The sequence below is a fragment of the Alosa pseudoharengus genome, unplaced genomic scaffold (assembly GCF_046254945.1).
Source record: "Alosa pseudoharengus isolate Yale_2024_CS ecotype anadromous, Long Island Sound unplaced genomic scaffold, YU_APseudo_1.1 YU_APseudo_1.1_scf_5, whole genome shotgun sequence".
Taxonomy (NCBI): domain Eukaryota; kingdom Metazoa; phylum Chordata; class Actinopteri; order Clupeiformes; family Clupeidae; genus Alosa; species Alosa pseudoharengus.
In genome coordinates, this window is record NW_027468837.1 from 38692136 (window position 1) to 38708848 (window position 16713).

Genomic DNA, 16713 nt, shown 5'->3' on the forward strand with positions numbered 1-16713 from the left:
ACACACACACACACACATCAGTTCTCTCCCCACACTGAGGTAAACGCCCGCTCTCCTACACACACACACATCAGTTCTCTCCCCACACTGAGGTAAACGCCCGCTCTCCTTCACACACACATACACACATCAGTTCTCTCCCCACACTGAGGTAAACGCCCGCTCTCCTTCACTAACCACTCACCCATTCAGCTCTAGCTACGCCCCCATCCAGAGCATTCACACACACACATTTTCAGTTCTCTCTCTCCCTCTCAGACATACACATGCAAGTGTTATAATCTTATATTAAGATAAAAAATCTAGTTAGTATTGTTTTTAGTATAAAGATACTTACTTTGAGCTTTCTTGTAAGATTATTTGACTTAAAATTCTTAAATGAAGACAAAAAACAGATAAGTAGAATAAGAAAATGTACCTTAATTTCAGATGAGATTTAAGATTTAAGACAAATTGTCAGTGCCAGATCACGCCTTATGTTGTTAATTACCACACCCCTGGACGCAAGGTTTAATAAAAGTGGAGCGCATGGCGAAAAATTCATCACCGACTGTGTACGGTGTACGATATGAAAAAGAGTTGCGTCACGCTTTGAGCCACGATGCGCCGGGTGCAAGATAGGGTCCTAAGTCTCACACACACACACACACACACACAGTTTCACAAACACACACAGACATATAGTACTGCTGTGCTAATGGCACTAGCCCTATTGTTGGCGTGTCAAGTTCCTTTATAGTCGCGAGTGCACTGAGGACGTCCGGTTCAAGTGTGGCGGCGACAGGACCAAAGAGTGCGGCCTGACATTCCATCATTCCATCTTCTGTTCCCCTACTGCTGTCCTTCCTCTCTCTCTCTCTCTCTCTCTCTCCATTTCCCATGCGTGCTCTTCTAGAAACTTCTATTGTGTTGTCCTCTTCCCAACCCCGCACCACACCACACAAGGTGCACTGAAAGCACATGGTTGAAAAACAAGAGTGAATGATGGTGCTGCAGTGAAACGGTATGTCCAGCCTCACTGTTTTGACCCTCCAGAGTAGCCTACGCTACCCCTCCCCATGCAGAACAGGCTCAGTGCACAGTAGCAGAGTACTGATGGAAGTGTGCGCTTTGAGACACAGACACAGTGCACTGAAAGCACACGGCTGGAGAACAAGAGCAAATGACGGTGCTGTAGTGAAACTGTATGACCAGCCGGCCTGTTGTGTCCCATCCCTGGCTGACCTCAACTTCCATCACGCTAACCTTCCCCATGCCCAATAGGCTACCATTCCCCAGGCATGTAAAATATACGGGTTCCGCTTGCTTAGGTTGGGTGCTAGATGCCATGTGGGTACAGGCAGGAGGTTGGCATGGAATGGCACAGCGTACAGCTCACAGTGAGATGCCTGTGACTCCGTTCCAGAGCGTTAGACGGAGTGTGAGCACATATGCTATGAATGTGCAATAGGCAGCCATGTATATTTTTGTGTTTCCTCTCTGACAATATGTTCGCACATATTTCCCATCACGCTCTTGCTCTTTCCGTTTCTCGCCTCAGCAAAACAGCCACAATGTGCGTGCGTGCACACACACACACACACAGACAAGTACACACACATAAACGCACGCACACACACACACACACGCACGCACGCACACAAGTACACACACATAAAAGCACGCGCACATATACAACTAAACACACGCACACACACGCAGGGTCTTGCACTGAAATTATCTCCTTTTTGCATCAAATAATATTTTGGAATGTACTTTCTATTTCAGCCGCGGCAATGGCTGATGGGAAATAAAATTCAATTCATCAATGCCATCTCTTATCTGTGATACCCACGGCAGTGTGTGTGTGTGTGTGTGTGTGTGTGTGTGTGTGTGTGTGGTTAGGGAGGGGGGCAGACACGCTGCTTCCCTTGCCCCCCCACCATGTGTGTTAATTTACTTTGTGCCCCTTATCTGTGCAGGTGGATAGCGGTTGGTGCACCTCTCCCTCCCTCCCTCTCTCTCTCCCCCTCTCCCTCTCTCTATCCCCCTCTCTCTCTCTCTCTCTCTCAGCTGTACAGACACATTGCTCATGCTGCTGCTGCTGCTGCTGCTTTATCGCGGGGCCGCCTCAGGAGCCTGTCGGAGCTTGGGCCATGATTAAATGGACTGCTTACCACCTAAGCGCAGCGTCGCTGAGATCACTTGCCAGCTGACACCGCCTGTCCCATCCTGCATGCCCAATCCTCCCCTCCATCATCTCCTCCACCAGCTCCACCAACACCATCAGCAGCAGCACCATCCTCCCCTCCACCAGCTCCACCAACACCATCAGCAGCAGCACCAAAAAAAAAAAAAAAAAAAAAAAAAAAGAGAAAAGGTCTGATTACGGCGAGGAAGCGATAAGTGTGGCGAGATAGCGTGACGACAGGACGGGAGAGATGTCCTCCACGCCTACGCCTACACTCGGCCCTCAGCCCAGCAGCAAATGCCATCTTTAAGACAGCTCTGTCAAAAAAAAATAAGAAAAGAAGATGACTGGTGTCTGCATGGTAGCAGGACGTTTGGGGGGGGGGGGCTGCATGGTAGCGGACGTTTGGTGGGGGCGTATTCGGTCGGGTGGACGGGGTTCCACGTGGCGGCTGCGTGTGTGACGGCCGTGTGTGTGACGGCGGCGTGCGGCGGATGAGTGGGGCCGGCGACGAATAAACAAATGAGATCAAAGTCGCGGTGCAAATATTCAGGCCCTGACACGGCGAGCTGGATGCGAGTTAATTGCTATTTGCTCGGTGCCACCTCGGAGCCCTCTTCCTTTAACCTCCGCCAGCGTGCGCGCCTTGGCGCGGAAACAAAGAGCCTGTGCAGACGGTAACGGAGATTAGCAGATAAGACGGCACCAGCAGTGTGTGTGTGTGTGTGTGTGTGTGTGTGTGTGTGTCCCTCTCTCTTTCTCTCAGTCCCTGTATAATTCATTCATGAGCCATTCAGCCATGTCTTTCTTGAAGGGGGGGGGCAGTGGTGTGGTAATAGTAGTGGTTGTTGGGTGGGCGGGTGGGTGGCGTGGGGGTGCGGTTGGGTGAGTGGGCGGGTGTGTGGGGGTGGTGGGAGTATTTTAGCGAGATGTGGGACATAGATGTGAGTGGCGCTAGGATAAATGCGCCATGTCTGATGGATGCCAGATTGAGGCCCTACAACACATCCGAGGCGATGTGCCTGGCATATTAACCAGCGCTTTCCTGTTAAAACAGCGGGAACAGGCACAGCAGGCCAACACTTAATCACACAATTCGAGGGGCTTATTAGGGAACAATTACTAAATGGCAATGCTTGTAAATCATAAATCATTCATCAAGGGGACTTTAAAAAATGAGAACGGCATTTCGCAACAAATCTCTCGCTGTCGACCACCTCATGCGTATTCATAGGCGTCAGCCATGGCAGAGAAGCAATACATCGTCCGTCTGTCAGAGACACGGAGAGACGCGTGAGCTACAGAGATGAGACGCCTTGCATAAAGCAGCGAGCAAAACGAGACAGACTGACCACTTGCCCAGAGATGCCGGTCTGCAGCAGCACCATAACAGATGTGCGCCATACCATGGCATTGGAGGAGATTGCATGAGACACTCCAATGGGGCTTGTGTGCTAATTGTACTTCCATAGTTTAATTACCTACACTTGCTTCTGTTATACTGTATTGTTCCCTATGCTTTAGAAAGGGCTATTAGATTATTAGATGTGAATATATTATTATTATCGTTATTATTAATATTGTTAATAATTATTATTATTGTTAAAAATAATTATTATTAACAACATCATCACTATTAATATCATCGTCTTCATTATCATTAACACCACATGTTCATGTAAACAGTAATAGAGCCTTCAGGGCAGCCCCAAGTGGTTATTCTGTCAGTTGTGACAAACTACCACAGACTCCCATCTCCCATTCTCCCCCCCCAGAGCTGGTCCTCGGTGGCTTGGCCTGTGAGGGATGACCTGTCAGGGGTCTCAGCCCGACTGACCAGACCCCTGGTGGGATCTCACTGATACACACATGTAACTCTGGATGGGGGTGGGGATGTATTTCGTATTTCACAGTGCAACATCACTCTCTAATCCTTTTCCTGTCTTTTGCACAAGAACATCTCACTCAAAACACACACTACACACACACAGTGAACAAAGACCAGCCCCACAACCACACACACAAAGACCCCCCCACAACCCCCCCCACACACACACACACACACACAGTGAACAAAGACCCCCCACAACCACACACACACAAAAATCACCACGCAATATGTGTAAGTACAATGGGCTGTCTCCTTGCCCTTTCATTCTTTTTAACTGTGGTTTAAAGGTTGTGTCCTGCACGTTACCCACATCACAGATTAATTGTAATTCTCAGTGTAATTCTCCTTCTTCTCCCTTAATAGTGCCGCTGACTAGACCCCATACACAAAAGCACCAGAGGCCAGACCTTCAGTAGCCCTTGAAAGAAGCAGGCGGAGTGGACACACTCTTGCTCCGCACCTCAGGAGGCGCCAATGGGCTCTCTATTCAGTAGGGGGCCAAACAGTGTGGGTCCCGGGAGAGAGAGAGAGAGAGAGTGAGAGAGAAAGAGAGAGAGTGCAAGAGTGAGAAAGAGAGAGAGTGTGAGAGAGAGAGAGAAAGAGAGAGAGAGAGAGAAAGAGAGAGAGAGTGCAAGAGCGAGACAGACAGGATTTGGACGAGTTCACGCCACCTCCATCGCCACAGAAACACGCCACTTTCTACTGTCCATTTTCTCTCTCTCGCTCTCTCTCGGGTTTCATGTCCTGCCAAGTGCCCCCCCCCCCCCCGGCCATCACCTCCCCCGCTCTCTCCTCATGCAAGCGAAAATCATGGGCAGCTCGCGGCTCGCGGGGCATTTGAAGGGTCTGCTTGAGAAGCAGGGAGAACTGGCTGAGAGGATGTTGGCTCCCGCCGTAATGACACGGAGCTGCGGAGCTGAGAGGACAGCCGTCGAGGGCCATCTACTCGCCTCAAAATCTCTGGCAGCCGACCTGTCCATCAAGCGCGAGAATAGCCCTTCAAAGTGCATGTTCAATTATGACTGCTCTCCAGCCTGCTGCCGGAAAACAAAATAATTATCTTTAATTAGAATTAGCCGACTGAAGTGTACGGACACGGGGACATGCATGAAAATCCATTAATGTGCACCAACATTTAAGTGGAACTGAAATAATCAAACAATTTGCTTCATTAATATGTCCTAAATATAAGACACAACGGTTAAGTTGCCTGATTTCACTGAGTCAATGAACAAAAGGCCCAGTATATCAGATGGGTGTGTTACAAGTTGCAAGTGTATCATGTGTTACAAGTTGCAAGTGTTAAAGATGGGTAGTTTAAAAGATGACAGATGTTCGTATAAGCGTAAATAGAACTGTCTGAACATTCATGAATTCTTTCTGCACACAAACAAGCACAACCACACACACACACACACACACACACACACACACAGACAAATAGGTGATTTGTCAGGAGTGTGGATCAATTAGGAGAACCTTGATGATGAAGTATCACAAGTGGTAGAGGTGGTGGTGGTTGGTGGTGTGTGTGTGTGTGTGTGTGTACAAACACGAGGCCTCTTTAATTAGCTGTAGGACTCATTGGGCCTTGTTAAGGGCAGACTGTGGGCTGGTGATTGAGGCCTCCTCCGTAAACATGACGCCGAGCGTGTGTAACCAGCGTTGTGTTGAACCTGCGCGATTCAGCCCTGCACACGCCCGGACTCGAACCCGCGAACAGCAGCACCTCGGATCGGGAGGCGAGCGTGCTAACAATTTAGCCAATAGCCCAGGCTACTGGCTCGCATGCCAGCAGCACTCTTGTGGCGTCGGGGAGTGAGGTTTACCAACGTTCCACAAGCACAGCTAAGCTAGCTGGCATCCGTTACGTGTGTGTGTGTGACGCCGAGCGTCTTCAGCACCTCCATTTGTGCTCTTTGCTTTTGCTTTGACTTCTCTCTTCCCACATTTCTAACTTTTTTTCTTTTTTCCCTCTTCCTGACTGTCCACTTTTTCTCCTCTCTGTGTCCATCTCAGCTGAGCTGCCACATGGGTCTTTCTCTCTCCATCTGTTTTTGTCTCTCTCTCTCTCTCTCTCTCTCTCTCTCTCTCTCTCTCTCTCTCTCTCTCTCTCTCTCTCTCTCTCTCTATCTCTCTCTCTCTCTCTCTCTCTCTCTCTCCTTCTGCATGCGGGAGGTGAAGTGATAGTGGCCTCATCTGCATTCTCCTGGTCTAGGCCTCGCAATGCGTGTCGACTACAGAGTGGAGTCGGCTGCCAGCCCCGACTAATCCAACTCAGAGACAGGCTCCACTCGCAGTGTTTGCACTTACAGGGATTTTCACAGACACCACTCTCTGCAAATCTATGTATTTCCTGACAGAATCAATATCATAGATATGACACTGTTCCTGGCAGAGCAAATCAGCAGCCTTGCCGTCAGAACAAAAGCATAACTGATAAGGTGACTGATAAATAAGTTCCTCACTCACATTTTCATCAAGCCAATAATTCACTACTTGAAGAGTACTAACATTGAATGATTTTGTGGAAATGTAATGCATATAAATAGAAACATTATCAATGAAAAGTGCATCAATCACAAAAGCTAAAATTAAAACAAATAGTCCAGTAGTGTTGACAACTGATCACTTTGAAGATAATCTCATGCATATAAATGGATAAATTATCCTCTATAAAAGCAAAAATGAAAAAAAAGGTCAACTGAAAAGCTATAATTAAAACTAGATAGAGGAGATGTAAAAAAAAAAGAAGTGGCAACAGGCCCAGACTCTGTATGACGCCGGGGGCCTGCAGGCCTGCGGGCCGTGCATACTGTGTGATTCGTTGACCAGCTGAATGCAGACCCATAAAAACGGCCTCTTACTGCATGTTAACGGTGGCAGGCGCCCATAACGCTAAATCACCAGCCGAGGAGCGAGCTCTGGACAGTGTTCCAGGCCCATTGATCAGAGCGCGCTGGAGAGGTCTGACTGTACATAATGCTCCGTCGCGATCGATACTGGCACGCCCTCCTTCAGTCGCCTGCCTGCCTGGTGTGGTGACGGACGACCACTCACTCCACCGTTACTCTCTCCCTTTCCCCTCATTCAATCGCTTGCTTGCTAACTCTCTCCCTTTCCCCTCATTCAATCGCTCGCTTGCTAACTCTCTCCCTTTCCCCTCATTCAATCGCTCGCTTGCTAACTCTCTCCCTTTCCCCTCATTCAATCGCTCGCTTGCTAACTCTCTCCCTTTCCCCTCATTCAATCGCTCGCTTGCTAACTCTCTCCCTTTCCCCTCATTCAATCGCTCGCTTGCTAACTCTCTCCCTTTCCCCTCATTCAATCGCTCGCTTGCTAACTCTCTCCCTTTCCCCTCATTCAATCGCTCGCTTGCTAACTCTCTCCCTTTCCCCTCATTCAATCGCTCGCTTGCTAACTCTCTCCCTTTCCCCTCATTCAATCGCTCGCTTGCTCACTCACTCACTCACCAACTCTTCTTTTCTTTCTCTCCTTTTCATTCATTCACCGACTTGCTGACTCTCTGACTCTCTCCCTTTCCTTTCCTTTCCTTTCTTCCTTTCATTCATTCATACATTCACTCTCTCACTCCGCAGTCCAGGCTGCTCACTAACCTCCACGGGGAAGCGGTGTCCGTTGACACTGTGCTCCGAGCCCTCTGAGGCGTTGCTCTGGCCCCAGTGGAACTCCACCTTCTCCGCTTTGAAGCGCCCGGGAAGGCCTGCGCCCCGCACGTAGTACTCGTCCTTCAACAGAACTGCCACTGCGGAGAGAGGGATAGAGCAGAAGAGAGGAAGACAGAAAGGTAGGGAGGAAGACAGCGGGAGAGAGAGAGATAGAAAGATAGGGGCGGGGGAGGGCAAATAAACAAAACAAAAAAACAAAATAAACATTTGCGGTGAATCAAAGAGACTCATACATGAAATAGATGTGTGCACACAGCTGGGCCTTACTGTTTGGCCTACCAAATAAAAAGGGGATTCATTTGAGGACACTTGCAGCATTAAGGGTTTATCTATTTTGGCTCTTTAGGGAGATGAGTCGAATATTACATGCAGCCTTTTACCGTTGTTCCCTTGGCCTCAAAGGCAGGAGCTCGAATGGAGAGCAATTTGCAGTGGGTTGGCAAGGGCTATCTCGGACCACCATTTCAAATTGCTTTTTCAAGTCCTTTGTTATTCCATAAAAAAATCCTTTCTGAAATAAAGGTGGAATATGTGGAGCAGGGCACACTATTTTTATTTATTTTTTTTATTCTTTTTTTTTTAAACAGCACTTAGACTCTCAAATTGGACAGAGGAAAAAGGAGTGGGGGTTTAATTAACCAATACGACCCTAAACCAACGCTCCCTATTGTCAAGCAGATCTCTTCTTTTGATTGAATTTCTGAATCCCCTTCACTCACACACACACACACACACACACACACACACACACACACACACACACACACACACACACACACCTACCAATCCCCCACCTTGCTAACTTCAATCGCACTCAAGGGATTCAAGCCTGTTTTGACATCTTCATGGCACTGATTGACATCTTCATGGACCCTTTGACTTGAGGGGGAACAGTTGAAGTAAATGCAGACATTTCTACATAGTGACCCTGTGTCAGTCACAAATGGCATTCTCCCCACAGTGCTCTTGAGGGGGAACAGTTGAAGTAAATGCAGACATTTCTACATAGTGACCCTGTGTCAGTCACAAATGGCATTCTCCCCACAGTGCTCTTGAGGGGGAACAGTTGAAGTAAATGCAGACATTTCTACATAGTGACCCTGTGTCAGTCACAAATGGCATTCTCCCCACAGTGCTCTTGAGGGGGAACAGTTGAAGTAAATGCAGACATTTCTACATAGTGACCCTGTGTCAGTCACAAATGGCAGTGGAGGGTCAGTGGAGAGTCCTCCTATTGGCTTTGGGGAAGAAGAGGGAGCCTTTCACACAGAGAGGTCCGTCTCCATGTGCTCATCCTGAGCCAATCAGCACTCGGGGTAACACTCGAGCAGGCCTGCCTTCTGGACGCTCGGATTACAGTGATCCGGTCCTGATCCTACACTCTTTAAGGCCCCGCAAAACACAAAAAAGAGCAAATCTGATATGAGCGAACGGCGGCCACGATCGGCCATTATTCATGCCACAACACGGGCACATTTGTCTTGTAATGCACAGATTATGTCAAGGGATGAAGCGACGGGGGCTGTGATCCCAGTGTCTGTGTGAGTCTGTGTGTGCGCCGATGGATTTGGCAAACTCTTTTTTTTGTCTTGGCCCAGCGGTAGGTGGCCAAGAAGTAGGTGGCACAGCTCTCGAGGTTTCTCAGATGTCCATCATCGACTTCTCCCCAGACCTCTTGTCCAGCGAGAGTGATGAATACAGAGAATAATGAAGAGAGAGAGAGACAGAGAGAGAGGGAGAGAGAGAGAGAGAGAGAGAGAGAGAGAGAGAGAGAGAGAGAGAGAGGGAGAGGGAGAAAGCAAAAGTACTTTTCTCCTGACTAGTTGGGCCAAAATGAAGAGCACTCCTCTCAGTCCCTGTGCCTGTTCAGTGAAGTGCTGCTCAGCTCTCCTCTCCTCTCCTCGGCTGGGCTGCGGGATCAGAGGCCTGGGCCTATCCCCTGTGGGAGGACAGATGATCCGAGCACAGATGAGACACCCTCACTTCCTCTCACAATGGCTGGCTGTTAGCAGCACAAGGGCCCCCGCAGGGACACAGAGAGAGAGAGAGAGAGAGAGAGGAGAGAGAGAGAGAGAGAGAGAGCAAACTGGGAATGTGCATTTTTGTGAGCACATGCAGCACCAAAATCCTCGTCTCTTCTCTTGGTCTCAGTCTGGGGAGAATAGCACCATCAAGAAGGCACAAACAGGTGCCTTCCACATTTTATTGAGCAATTACAGAGAATAAATGGCTTCCGATAACTGATGTGACGGAAAGGGTAATCACAGGGAGAGATGAGGTACAGGCTCAGGCTTTGCCCTGTCACAATCCGCGAGGCTCTGGAGAAAGCGTGGGATTGGGGGATAGTGTGATGGGACATCTGGGCCCTGCGATGACTGCTGTCAATGGGCACACCAGCCACCTGTGGCCCAGATTCTCCCGAACGTTTGAACTCCCATTCGCAGTCAGCGCATGCACACGATCCATCTTGGTGACAGATTGGAAATTGTGAGAAATGCCCGTCTTAGCACTGAGAAGCCCATGTGAAGGGGGGAAGGAGGAAATATTGGCGAGCCAGCTAGGTGCCGTCACTCAGTTGTCTGTCGCTGGGTTGGTGGAAAGATAACAAGCATGGAAAACAACCTGCTCGAATGCAGGAACATGCAAGCACATAAGGACAGACCAACTAAATCATCCAGGCAAATGCAAATTCACGCACACACTAAATTCACACACAAAAACACTCTTACCAGTCTTTCCTGTGTTTTTCATTGAGGTCTTGTTCGAGGATTCTGTCTCGAACCCGTCCAGGGTTAGCTCTTGGTATTCCATGGAGATCTTTGTGTCGGTATCGACAATGTTGATTGGCGACTGGTTCTTCTCCTTACATTCCGGATAGGCTGATGTCCAGCCCCCATCTGGCCCATGTGTCCCTGCAGAGCAGAGCAGACAGGAAATCAATCAATCATCTCTTGACCCGAGCTATCAAACGCATCCCATCTCCCTTTCCCCCTTTTGTAAATGTCTATGTCCCATTTTGACAGGAGGTCCATCGATACACACACACACACAAACACACACACACACACAAACATACACACAAATAAAAAGGATTTCTGTCGGTTGCCAAACTCTGACAGCTGGAGAATTGATTAATGGCTGGGGTCTAGTATTTTTTTTGTAATAAATCCGGCTTGTTTTTTTTTTTTTTTTATTCGTTTTGGGTGCATCCGTCCTTGAGGGTTTGTGACGGGAACAATTGCCTCCCAATGCGTCTCTCGGGGGGGTGGAGGGCGTACGAATATGGGAGCCGATCGATAAGCACTGTTGGCCCCCGCCGCTTTTTACACAGCAGCTTGCGACACAGAACGCCACATTCTGTCATGAATTAAATTATTCTCCCACCTGTTTCTACTTCTTTGCCACTGCTGAATGACCTTCATGTTCCCCCCCCCACCCCCCCACACACACTCACTCACACTCTCCACACACACACACACACAACCCCTTCCGCCTTCTGCCCGTGTGACCCAGGCAGACATAGTGTGCACCGTGACCAGCTGCATTGACAGGGGGTTGGGGGTGGTGGAGGGCTGAGACACATCAGAGGCAGTATGAGGTAGAGATGAGCACATGGCCTAGACACCTGAAGTGTATAGTATAAGTATAAGTATATATACTCTTAGATAGGTAAATATGAGGTAGATATAAGCACATGGCCTAGATATATAAGGTAGATATGAGCACATGGCCTAGATATAAAAGGTAGATATGAGCTCATGGCCTAGATATATAAGGTAGATATGAGCACATGGCCTAGACACCTAAAGGGTGACAGAGAAGGGACGCAGTTTCATGGCAAGAGATTAAACTTCACGTGGCTTTGGCTGTGAAGCTACTCGCTCCTCGGGGGCAGACTGAAATGTGCTCAGATGCGCCTCTCTCCTCGGAGGCAGACTGAAATGTCACGGAGCTCCACGCACTCACTGGCCTCCACACAAAAAAGTGCACAGAGTGCACCGAACAATATCTCTCTCTCTCTCTCTCTCACACACACACACACACACACACGCACACAGCCCAGATCAATGCAAGGTGAAACAGTGTAAGCCAAGGGGCGTATTTCTACCTCCAAAAGTCTGAAATGCCAGACTTGTAAAACACAGTTGTGCCAGTGTGTGTGTGTGTGTGTGTGCACATCTGAGTAAGAGTGCATAAAAGACACTTAATGTACCTAAATAGAAGTATCTGATCAGGAAGGACGAGAGCCTTCAGCAGCCTAACAGCTAAACATGGAGTTGCCTACTTAAGTAGGTTCTACTGCCAGTAGAAAGCAAGTCAGTGGTGCCAGGCAGAGCTGGCAATGCCAAGCAGAGCTATGCAATCATGCCCCTATATAAGCTGGCGATGCCAAGCAGAGCTATGCTATCATGCCCCTATAAGTAGAGCACATCATCATCATCATCATCATCATCATCATCATCATATCCCTTCTTCCGTTTTATTCACTCTGCTCTTGAGGGTCACGTAGCCTGCCAAAAAGAAAGTGTGTGCGTGTGTGCGCGCGCGTGTGTGTGTGTGTGTGTGTGTGTGTGTGCGCGTGAGAGGGCATAGGGTGGGGTAATTTGGGGGAGGCGGAGAAGGCAATGGGGCATTAGGGGGCTGGAGCTGCAAACCGCTTCCCTGAATCCTCCACCTGCTCCTGCTAAAGTGCACTCTTAATTGAAAGCAATCTGCAGCTACCGGGCTTTAAAATGAATTTGTCCGCAATTACCCGTGCCCTGCGTGCATCCGGGGGTATTCGGTAATGTCTGCCTCATTGAATTAGGAACCGTCCTCTCCTTTTTGCCCCTGCGGTAGCCTTGGGGGTTATTGATTGGTGAGGACGAGGTTTCATATCCAAGTGCATGAGCTATAGATTTCGCCGGGCGGCGAGAGAGAGAGCGAGAGCGAGAGACTCTGCTGGAAGCGGGATGCGAGGCGATCGCTCACTGCTCTAATGCAGCCCGCCGAGTGTTCTGCAGCCGCCACCGCCACCACCACTGGGCTACACGCTGCATCTAAACGAGAGAGAGAGCGCGCGCTCCGCATTACGCACAACAAATCATGGAGGAGAACAAAGGCACAAACAACAAAAACAAATAAAGTCAACAAAAACACAACAACAACAATAAGAACAACAAGCACCCTGATGGATTCTAATGCAAACACAAATAGTTCAGCCTGCAAATGGAGCCACCTCAGAGCCAGACTCAAAAAGTGCTCACTGCCAACAATATATACTTCTATACTAAACTATAATATACTATAGGCTACGTAAGGGATAACGGCCGCCGAGGTGTCCTGTTATACGGAATTAATGGACGAGGGCGAGTGGCAAAAAACTCCCCGACGCGCAGCGGAGGGGAGTTGCATCCGCCCAAGTCCATTAATTCCGTATAACTGGACACACCTCGAAGGCCGTTATCCCGCTTATCACCCGGTTGCCACTGTAAAGCAAAGGAAACACGCGGTTTCGTTTAAAAAGAAACTCAAGTTCAGCTTGTTGTACAACTTCCGATAGCATGGACAGTTCGCTTGTTTACAGTTGATTCCATTGTTGCGAAGCCTGCAACCGTAGTCCTACTATGGTTGTTATAGTTACCATTCATAAGCATTGATATGGAACGGTGTCCTGTTATTCAGAATTAAAGGCCATCCCGCCAGCCAATCAGAAAAGAGTATTTCTTCTCTCCGGGTGATAATATCATTTATTATACGGCTCTTCACAATGCTAGTAGAACGCTCCATTGACTTGAATAGGATTTCCCAAAGTTCTAGCGGTAAGATATATTCATGTAATTACCGCTGCAAACATATAATTACCGCTGTCAATAGGGAGGGAAAGTAATCTCATCGCCATTTAGTGGTTGCGTTCCTAGAGTTTAGCGGAGGGGATGGGATTTTTTTTTAGAAAAAATATATCTCGGTGCACATTGAGATCTTAATTTAATGCCTTCCATATGTTAGGCACTGGGGTCACCTCTATTGCTTCAAGTGATGGTCATACCTTATTTTTAGGATCAGTTGAATTGTTTTGAGTTTTTGTCGTAACATGGTGATGACAAACTGCAGTTGCATGTGACGTCACAGGTTTGGGCTCTTAATCTCTAACTGATCAATACGGCAATTTCCTTAACTGGCTTACATATTTTTGTAATAACGGAAGGTGATGTAAACCGCGTGGTGATAACCTTTATGTCTGGATAACTGGTGTTGTGCTTCTACTCACATGAAGAGCTGGCAGTAAGTGTTAAGTGGCAATGCTAACCAGGCTAATAAACAAACCATGCTACCGTGAGTAACGTTGAAGGGTAAAGTGGCTTTTTTGTAGTTCGTTTATACATGGATTTCTATGGAACGTCACGAAAACATGCGTGCGCAACCAAGAGGCAGAAAGCACCACAGAACAGCATAGAGCAATGCAAAAGAGCAAAAGAATAACATGAGTTTTTGTGCTGAAAACTGCACCAATTCGAAATCACGATGGCTAGAGAATGTTAAATATGTTCAATATCCCTAACGGAATGCATGTCTTCGCCAAAAATGACAAAATACGATGTTATATTAATAATCCAAATGAACGTCAAACTTTGAAATATAGTCTGAAATGAGATGTTATTATCATTGAGACAACAGGGGTATACAAAAAAATCCGATTGTATCTTACAGCAGCCGACTATTTAGGTTAAGTTTTTAAGTAACGTTGTGGATGGCCACCAAGCGTCTTCTGCCTCACAGCTGCGTGCGCATCTAGTTTTGTTGGTAAACGGGAAACCCGTGTATGAAACAAAAGGAGCAATTTCGATTTTTTTAAATAAGCCAAAATAGGGTCTGACATTTTCACAGTTAGAAGATTATTACTGTATAGACACTGAAAAATATTTTTGGTGGATAAGATCGCTGATTTGGCTTCACAGTATTTTTTTTAAAATAGGTCTATGGTTAACATTGGAGCTGCAAGGACTGGAACTTCATTCGAACGTGAAAGCAGACGGTTGATCAGCTGTGTTCTAAAGAATGTTTGATTCAAATTCAGCAGCATGTGTTGTTGCGAACTATTTGTTTCTCAGCAAATGCCACCATGAACGGTAACAAATAGGCTAGGTTATGTAGGCTAAAGTCATATCGTGGGGAGTTTATTATTTCGTTTTGGCAAGTAGCCGTATAATAAGCGGGTTAATGTATAGAACGCCGGTCATTACTGTGAAAATAAGTCCCTTCAGGGCGGAACAAGACCCCTCCGCTGCGCGTCGGGGTCCGGTTCGCCCTGTCGGGACTTATTTTCCCAGTAATGACCGGCGTTCTATACATTATCCCTTACTTATTCCACTGCTTGGTGGAATTTCCCATTGTCCTGCGTTCTTTAGAACGTGTATTAACCGTATGTTATTTGCACACTTATGAAGTAGGTGTATGATTAATTCACAGAACTTCTTATGAAGTTTAAATGAATTTTCACGTTGCATCCCAGCTATAAAATATAGACGTTCAGAACATAACAACATTGTAGCATATGACGGAGGTGGATTTTAGCTAGTTGGATGGCAGTAGCTTAAGTAAAATAGCGATGTTTCAAAGCTAAAGTTCATCAGAATCCTGCGATATGCCTGCTTGACAACGGTAGAGATGGAACTAACAACCGGCCTTTGGCCATAGCAACCATCTATTTAGAACTAGTAACGGCAGTTTTTCCTGCAAGTTGAGAAATTAGTTGATACAGTATGTGGCGGAAAGTAGTTCTACAAACAAGACCGTTGTAGTAATTAAAATGTTTCCATTAAAACAGGAAATGCACACATTGCAAGTGGCAACAGTGGAATAAGCGGGATAATGGACTCCACGGCGTTCGGTTAACAGAAAGAAATGCACTTATAAGGTGGAAGGCGCCCCTCCGCTGCGTGTCGGGCTGTTTTACAACCTCGAACGTGCATTTATTTCTGTGAACTGGACACCGTGTCGTCCATGATCCCTTACTGTAGGCTACATATTATATACATTAGCTTATTACACGGCTCTTCAGTGCTGCAGAAAGTTCCATTTACATGAATAAGCCTTTCCAACGTTAACATAGGTCTGTTAAAACTATATAATTACCGCAAGTATATAATGACCGCTGTGCTTTGTCTACCTTCACTGAGGAGAGTAGGCCTATTGCTCTATTAGGCTACAGCAAATTAGGAGAATTATTTATGACAGGAGGAAGCTATTGTGGAGCTATAATAAACACCGCAAAAGCAGTAACCTCAACCCACACCACAAACCAACATCGATCCTGTGATCTCTGTGTGTTCGCACAGTGTTTTTCTACACTGAGGAGGTGGCGATGGTGATTGGGGGGGGGGGGGGGGGTTCAGGAGCCAGCTCCGGTTGGTGTGTGAATAATGACAGGATTTGCAGGCAAGACACCTCTCCGATGCTCCCAGCTGCCCAGCCTCTCACCTGGGCATGACCCTCACTTCACCGCCCCTCACCCACGAGCAGGCACTACAGGCAGGGGGGTGGGGTGGGGGGGTGGGTCAGAGACAAGGCGCCACACCAACATCTCATTTCCCTCTGACCTCTCTGTGGGCGGTGGCATGACCTGTGGTCCTTTTCACACCCGAAAGGCACAAACACAGACTGCATGTCCAGGTTATGATGAAGGGAGAAAAGGTGCCATCGCACCTTTTTTTTGCTTTTTTCCCTCTCTCTCACTCGCTCTCTCACTCCTGTCTCTCCCAATACACAACCCCCCCCCCCAATCTCTCTCTCTGTCCCTTTCCATCATAAAGTTTGGGCATCAGAATGGAAATACTGGCCTGTTATTCAAATGTACTGCATCCATAAGGGTGCGGGGGTAGAAATGATTGGACAAACGCTGCACGAGGACATAAGATAGTTTAGTGTCGTGTTGAATTTATGCTCAAGGTGCACACAGCGATGAGAGAGGGAGGAGGGGGGGG

General features: G+C 47.6%; 1 protein-coding gene across 3 annotated transcripts in view; it reads right to left on the reverse strand.

Annotated features, from left to right (window-relative positions):
• ptprga (protein tyrosine phosphatase receptor type Ga) overlaps positions 1-16713 on the reverse strand; it is a 235713-nt gene that overhangs the window by 91236 nt on the left and 127764 nt on the right. For all 3 annotated transcript variants that reach the window (XM_076269267.1, XM_076269266.1, XM_076269268.1), the window contains 2 exons: positions 10480-10662; positions 7679-7827 (listed from right to left, as the gene is read on the reverse strand). In XM_076269267.1, the coding sequence (XP_076125382.1) occupies positions 7679-7827; positions 10480-10662 (332 nt within the window). The remainder of the gene's footprint in view (positions 1-7678; positions 7828-10479; positions 10663-16713) is intronic.